Raw genomic sequence first — 7,785 nt, forward strand, 5'->3', positions numbered from 1 at the left:
GTAGAGCGTTCTAGAGAGTTTCCTAGACCACCTCGTTTATGTAAACCGTAATCATCATTGTTATTATTCTTTGTGAGAATTGCTGCAGAAATTGAGCCATCTATGATACTTCCCACTACGATGTCGCCTTTGATTCTAAGGTCGTCTGCACACACTATTAGTTGTATCTAGCTATATATAAATTTGTTTCATGACGGCATTATGCTGTTTAGGACAATTAGGGTGTTTACACACTGCATCTTACACGATTCCGAGAAATTTTTATCATGCAAATAAGGTAGTTACTCATATTCTCGGTTTTAAAGTATTTTTGACTTCAAAAGAATATTTAGATCGAATGCAATGAAAAAGTTACTTTATGTCCCCCTTGCCCCCAAAAACTATACTGTTTTTATTAACTATTAAACTTTCGCGTTTAGTACACATTATTAATTTACTTAGTCGTGTCTAATTGACGACAGTGATTTCGCTGACCACCTTGACAGTATCGTCGAGAGAGGTAATACCTTATGTACCCTAAAATTATTCATGTACCTAAGACTCGATTGACTATATTAATAATATATAGTTTTTCTTTTTCTAATCATGTATTTAAATGCTGTATATAAATTTTGGACCAAAAAGTTATGAAATGTAAATCTTTATACGGAACACGATTTCATATTTTATCTCACTGTGTCTAATATGTCGTGTGTAATTTCGATCGTTTACGGGCAAGACAACTAACTACAATTTCTATAGAACTCTTCAGTTATTATTATTCTATATTTAGCGGGGCCATCGATAAACAATCCGTAATTTTTTAACCCTCCCTCTGTTCTTGTCACAGTTGATCACATGTCTCCTCTACCTCCCCTAAGACGTAACATATATTAAACTATTTTCATTAGTGCCTCGCCAGCGTAAACCGTTTGTACCATTCCCTGACCGTCTATTTTAAAAATTCTAATTTCGTTAATAGTTTATATTTAATGTTTATTAAAACATGAAATTTGGCATTCATTTTCAATTCAACGACGTCACCTAATTAAGACGCGTTTCTATCCCCATGTCTCACAATAACACACTTTGTTGACCCACTAATTGGGCCCCCTGTAGCAGTGCAGTAGTTAGATGGTAAAATTAAAATATGGTTGTGCAAACTGAAAAAAGACGTAATGTATATACTTACAAGGTTGCTTTTCAGTGCAACATAGCATTTATATCTTATACTAATGTTGGATTGTTAGTTAATTAGAGAAATTCATTAAATATTTCTTATTACGTCATCACACTGTATAATCTGGACAGGGAAGATAAATTCGTAAATATATCATAGGTTTCCATGTTTAAGGAACATAAGTGTATAAGGATTTTTTTACATAGTTACAAGAAAAGATATATATTTACATAATTGACGAGTCAAGCCCCACGTTACAATAAGTAATACTAAGTTATTTATTCGGTATGTTTCTAATAAATTAACATTTTGATATACAATGAATATCAAATTCTAGCAAAAATTGAAGGCATAGCAAATAGTAGGTTTGAACATTTTGTAAAAATTTGTTCATGTTCATGAACAATGTTTAGTGCCAATTAACGTATTAATTCTGCTAGTTAGTTTTGTTTTCGCGTTTGTTTTGTAATATTTCGCGCCAAAATATTTCTACAACTGACAGTTACATTGTTAGGTGAATTGAGGTTTGACTATAAAATCGTTTGGAATCCACGCCGCAGTTTGTTAAAAAAATATAATAATAGACAAAATGTTTACTTTTTATTTTTTTTACTAAAAATTCATGAAATTAAAAATATAATTTAATGCTAATATAAAAGCCAAAAATTATAATCAATAAAAATCTCTTATCTTTGCTTTAAAAATGATTTATTTTATTTATTTAGAACAGCTAGTATTTCCTTATTTTTTCATTATTAAAATTAGAAGAAAATGTGTCTAGTTCCAATATGTGTAACATTAAAATCTGTGGTTATTATTTATGGTTTTTACTCAAATTAGGCATGTTCCAATGATGGTTTACCTGATTATTATATTATATAATGCCGACAACGGACGAGAATAATTTTAAATTATTAACAATTTTATTTTATTTTTAGTTTAATTATATTATTTTGGCATTAAATTCGGCTGAAGTAATTAAAAGACAAAGATATATGAAATATAAAAATAAAATCAGATCTCTTCCATTATGAATGGCAACATTGCATCTGGCGAGTTGAGTTGAGTTCTGTACCTAATTACCATGGTTTGTTAATGACATGATCATTTTTATTTTTGTTATTATATTATTTTTTATTTTATAATAAAGTAATAATTTTAGTGGCAATAAAAGAAATATTTACGATATATTTTTTTTATTTTTAATATGTTGCCATTCTTATGCAGGAAGGCCTCTGCTATAAAATTTTGACAATATTTTGTAAAGCTAAATTGTATTTTGTAACTTTTGTTATATAAAAACTGGTAATGTAATTTATACAAGTTATTAGCTTGAAACGGGATTTTAATGTGCACATGCCGTGAGTAAAATGAAGGACCCGCTATATCGATTACTGTACTTGAGTAGTACGAAACTTAGCTGCTACCAAGAGTCGTTACTATGTTTAATGTTATTTGTTAGTAAAACCGAAATCTTGCGGTGATGGCACACACTACCCGTCTTTGAAATGGCCTGGGAAGTATTAAACATAAAAAATATGCCTATTTTTTTATATTCGCCAGCTCATAAACCTGTTAAGTTTTATTTAATTCCCTAGTTACACCGCACTCTTGAAAATAATCCATTAAGTCAACAATACTTTTTTGTGAATTCGATTTATCTTTTTTTTTAATGAATTTTAAGTCGGTTTCTCAGAAATGTATTTATTTTTAATTTATTAAGTCAGTTTATTAAGCGTGTGATATAATCACCATTCAATATAACACCAAATAACGTTGGGATGAGACGATGCTTTATTTCAAACGAGTTACTACTCAGCCAATTAGTTACTCTCTTTACTTTTAAGTAATAGTTAATTTTAGTTTATAATTATTATATTTTAACCGAAAACTATTTAATAAAAATGTTCAATTATTTCGTGTTTTATTTAAATAGTATATTTGTGTGTTTGGCTCTAAGTACCAATTTTTTTCGAACTATTCTAAGCTGCAGCTGGCCTTAACAGCTTCACCGAACGGTAGAGGGCGAATGCAAGTGGCACTCCAAACCCGCGGTAGGACTTATAGAGCAGCTAAAGGCCGACTCCTGCTTGACGGATACGACTTTAGTCTGAGGGCACAGATAGAAACTCGAATCTCGACTCAGGGTAGGGGTAAAGTGTTGTGTACACTATGACGTAAACAGTTGATTATTACTCTGAATATCACTTCTGGGGTAACAGTCGTGAAGGTATGTTATAATTGTATTTGTTTGTAATATAAAATTCTAATTATGTGTAAGATCCTGATTAGGAAATTATAATATTAATTAAATACGTCTAAATTATAGATATAAATATACATTTCAATCTGGTAGATTAATTATTAAGATAGCTGTGGCTAAATCCGTTATTAAGCAACAATCTGAAGATTAGAGGTAATTAATAATTAAAAATATTGCTCTAAAATCGGTCAACATTATTTTTAATTATCTTTTATAATCTAAGTATCTTATTACACTATCACATGTACGACATTGGCGCATGGCGTGTTGGAAAACATGCACAATTGCACATGTTTCGTTGTGTACTTGAATGTACGAATAAATTATTAAAAAGATATGAATAACTAATTACTACATACATCTAAATCTACCCGGTTAAAACAAAATAATAGTTTGGTAATATGTCATTCATAACTTATAAATTCTATTGAAATATTGCTGGCTATATGATAGTATAAATATTCCAAAAATATGCATTTTCAGGTTTCCACTTTGCTTTTTCGTGAAAATTGTTTTGTGCCCTGAGTGGAATACTCGTTAATTAAACGTTATCAATATCTTAATAGTTACTCATATATAGCGTAATATGGCCTTTATACTTACGAGTAGATCATATAGATTGTCGTTCTGATAGGAGATTTATAATGCAACATTTTAATGTATTTGAATGTAAACAACAAACTGGTTTTTAAATTTACATGATTATTAGCTCAAATCGACCAATAATCATCTGTTGACGGTAAATCTTATACAATTATAGCGGAATGAACGGGTTTTTGTATCCATTCACCATTTAGTTTATAATAAGCTCTTGTACTGGGAACAAGTGCCAGCGAACATGGCTGGTTTGGAGAACTTGAGTGAAAGAGACAAGGCTGTTTTGAGGAGTATATTCGACCCAACAGCTACCATAGCTCAGGTGGTTGACGATGGGGATCAATTTGACGATAATGAAGGTACGTAAATTTTTACATATTATAAAATGCAGACGCTTCCGCTGTCTGTTCGCTTAGATCTTTTAAATTACGCATCGGATTTTAATGCATTTTTAAATAAATAAATAATTGACAGCTTCGTTGTATTAGCAGTTTAGACACCGCTTCCGATGGTCGAGGTTTAATTACTCACATGTACAAACATTGGTATTCGCGAGTGTGTTTCCTACGTATATGTTTGTACTTTTAAAAATGTATTTATATAAATTGTTCTGGATTGTTATTATTATTATGAATACCTTTGGATAATTCACACAGCGCTATCTAGTCTCGAACTAAGGAGAATTTGTACTAAATTTGGGTACTAAGTATTATAACTGATAGCAATACCTAAATAGTGACTGGTTGTATACAAATATAGTAATTAATGTAAGGTGTATTGCTAAAAATGGGGCCACCTACTAATTGGACCTAACAATCCTATTTAACTGTAGCGCGGTGTTATCCTCACCACTGTAGCGTTATATATGTTGTGATATGATGAGGTGTCGCTACCTTATACATCATTTATTGTAGTATGTAGGTAGTGAGTATACCGGTAAATAATTGTACTATTTATTAAATTTGTATTTATTGGTATTGGTAATGTGCTACAATATTTATTATATAGATAGATAAATTCTTTATTCACAATTACAGACGCATAACATACATGAGATACAGAAACAACACGAATTAATAAAAGAAATGTAGGTGGCTTTATGAGCCGCAAAAGTGAAAAGGTAGCCAACTCAGCATGCTACAGATAACTCTGCAGCGCTGATATTCTGTTGGCTCTCGTGGCTATGAGAGACACGAGTACTCAACGCGGAGTCGTAAAGCGGACTGTTTTACACTTAACTTAAATCTATGTTATGGAGACACACACATCATAACTATACCTATTTGTACACAACCAGTCACATGTATTTAAGTATTTCTAGCAGTTACTTAGAACCCACCCTTAGCATAAGTCAGGTCGACATCCACTTGGTCCTCCCAATAAATCATATTCACACTTTACCTTTTTATATTATACTAGCTGTTCCCGCGACTTCGTCCGCTTAGAATTTAACATTATTTTTCTAAAATAAAAGTAGCCTAAGTTACTTCTTATAACATCAGCTACCTGCAAAAAAGTCCCGTCAAAGTCGGTTCAGCTATTTCTGAGATTAGCCGGAACAAACAGACAGACGGACAAAAATTTTAAAAATGTTATTTTGGCGTATTTATTTTTCTCTCGTTTTTATATTCATATGCTTGTAGTAAAAAATGGTTATTTAAATATTACAAACAGACACTCCAATTATATTTATATGTATAGATTATTATATTATATAATTTAATTTATTTCGCAGAACCCTCAAACGAGGAATCCGTCAAGATTTGCGCAGAAGGTGTACAACTTGCAGAAGCAGGCCAGTATGAAGATGCGTTACGCTTGCTCACGCGGGGAATCGAAGTGGCACCGGACCGAGCCGCTGCTTACAATGACAGGGCGCAGCTGTTGCGTCTCATGAAAAGAGATAACGGTAAATAATCATTTTGAATTTTTATACATTAATAATATATAAAAATTTAAAATAATTTCATGTTTATCTAATATTATGAAAGCGAAAGGTTGTGAGCTGTGTTATTCTTTTACACAAAACTTCTGAACGGATTTTGATGAAACTTTACAGTAATATATACATCAGAATAACACATAGGCTATAGATTTCATGCGGGCACTATTGGCAGCAGACAACAAATATAAGTTTATAACGTAAATGTCATACAATCATATTTGTATACAAATGTTATTTATATTGTTGAATGGTCCAGTGTGTCTTAATAAAAAAAAATAGAGTCAACTAAAGATTGGGGACTGTAAGACTGAAATTTCAACACGAATGTTTGTGTTTGTCCTTTATGTGTTGCTAAGCTCTTCATCTTCATTCATTCTTATAAAACTTGGCTATTTACACTGGTCCTCCGGCGAAGATTCATCATAATAACAATCTTTGTATATGTTAATCAATAAATCGATATAAAAGTAGATATACACATAGTAACTATTTCTAAATTGGCATTGTGTGTATGGGTATGATACTTATAAATCAATAATTTTTCTCATAAAACAGGAACATAGTAAAGTGAACTAGTGAACTCATTGTTAAACATGTAACTATAACAATTTGACCTCCACGCGGTTCTGGAAACGATTGTGACAAATTCTCGTGTGAATTTGTCACAATCATTTCCAGAATCATAATTTTCATCTTTTAACCCTCACTGGTGCCCCGCCGGCTCCATTCCATTATTATCCTAAAAGAAAACTATTCTCTAATACTGGTTTATTAGGGAAGAAAGGGGACTGTTAGTAATGTCGACTGATGATCTTATTGCTAACAATGTACCATGTCAGATTGACCTCCACGCGGTCCCCCCTGGAAACCATCGTGATAAATTCTTTCTGGGTTGAAACTTGATTGAAAACTGGTGAAATCCTTATTCTCATTCTAATTAAATAATAAAAATTATAATCCTCCACTGGTGCCCCTCCAGCGTCAACCGTTATCTATCCTATAAAAAAAACTATTCTTTAATACTGATTTAATTTGGAGAAATTTCGTTGATGTATTTTAATACACACAGATGCAATGGCTGACCTCGATAAAGCGTTGCAGTTGACGGAAGGTAGCAAGGGTCGAGCTCGCGCGTTGGCGCTGTGTCAGCGCGGGGTTCTGTTAAAGAAACTTGGACAAGGAGATCTGGCACGCGCAGCTTTTACTGAAGCTGCTAAACTGGGCAGCGGTTTCGCTAAGAAACAGGTGTGATATTTTTGCATGTAATAGAAGAACAGATAACCTTATTACACGTATTAGATGACATTACACACTATAGAGAATGCTTCATTGCAATCTAATACAGTAAAATTATGGAAGTTACTTTTATAACACTCATTATTTCGTTTAACATGTTTATTGAGTTTTTAAAAATAGATTATGTATAATAATAATATCTTAGGATAATTCACACAGTGTCATCTAGTCCTAAACTAAGCAGAGCTTGTGTTATAGGTACTACTACTACACATAAATATTATATAGATTTTTTGTATAAATAGATACTTATTGTTTGACACAACCACGAAGAATTTTAACAATATCAATGAAACTGTTTACACAGCAAACTATTTGTGACAAAAGAAGTACTATAAAATTGAGAAACATATCTAAAATTTTGTTTATAGAGACATTCGTATAATTATTTATATACTTGAATATTTACTCTCAAATTTCAGGTGGTTGAAATGAATCCATACGCAGCTCTATGTAATCAAATGTTGACTCAAGTGATGAGAGGCGAGACGGAAATTAAACTTTAAATAAGTATCATCAACATCA

General features: G+C 31.8%; 1 protein-coding gene across 1 annotated transcript; it reads left to right on the plus strand.

Annotated features, from left to right (window-relative positions):
• Nucleotides 1-4,236: 4,236 nt before the first annotated feature.
• LOC131851845 (tetratricopeptide repeat protein 36 homolog) lies at nucleotides 4,237-7,785 on the plus strand. Its single transcript, XM_059202443.1, has 4 exons — nucleotides 4,237-4,378; nucleotides 5,755-5,928; nucleotides 7,034-7,209; nucleotides 7,683-7,785. The coding sequence occupies exons 1-4, from the start codon at nucleotides 4,261-4,263 to the stop codon at nucleotides 7,764-7,766; spliced, it is 552 nt and encodes a 183-aa protein (XP_059058426.1). The 5' UTR covers nucleotides 4,237-4,260; the 3' UTR covers nucleotides 7,767-7,785.

This window comes from Achroia grisella, unplaced genomic scaffold (genome assembly GCF_030625045.1).
Source record: "Achroia grisella isolate CSIRO2021 unplaced genomic scaffold, CSIRO_AGI_Agris_v1 utg1061, whole genome shotgun sequence".
Classification (NCBI taxonomy): Eukaryota; Metazoa; Arthropoda; class Insecta; order Lepidoptera; family Pyralidae; genus Achroia; species Achroia grisella.

What these genes read in the sequence shown, in the direction of transcription:
- LOC131851845 (XM_059202443.1), top strand. Translation starts at nt 4,261, where the DNA reads ATGGCTGGTTTGGAGAACTTGAGTGAAAGAGACAAGGCTGTTTTGAGG. An exon ending in TCAATTTGACGATAATGAAG is followed by an intron (nt 4,379 to 5,754) that starts GTACGTAAATTT and finishes TTTATTTCGCAG; the next exon opens with AACCCTCAAACGAGGAATCC. An exon ending in TCTCATGAAAAGAGATAACG is followed by an intron (nt 5,929 to 7,033) that starts GTAAATAATCAT and finishes TAATACACACAG; the next exon opens with ATGCAATGGCTGACCTCGAT.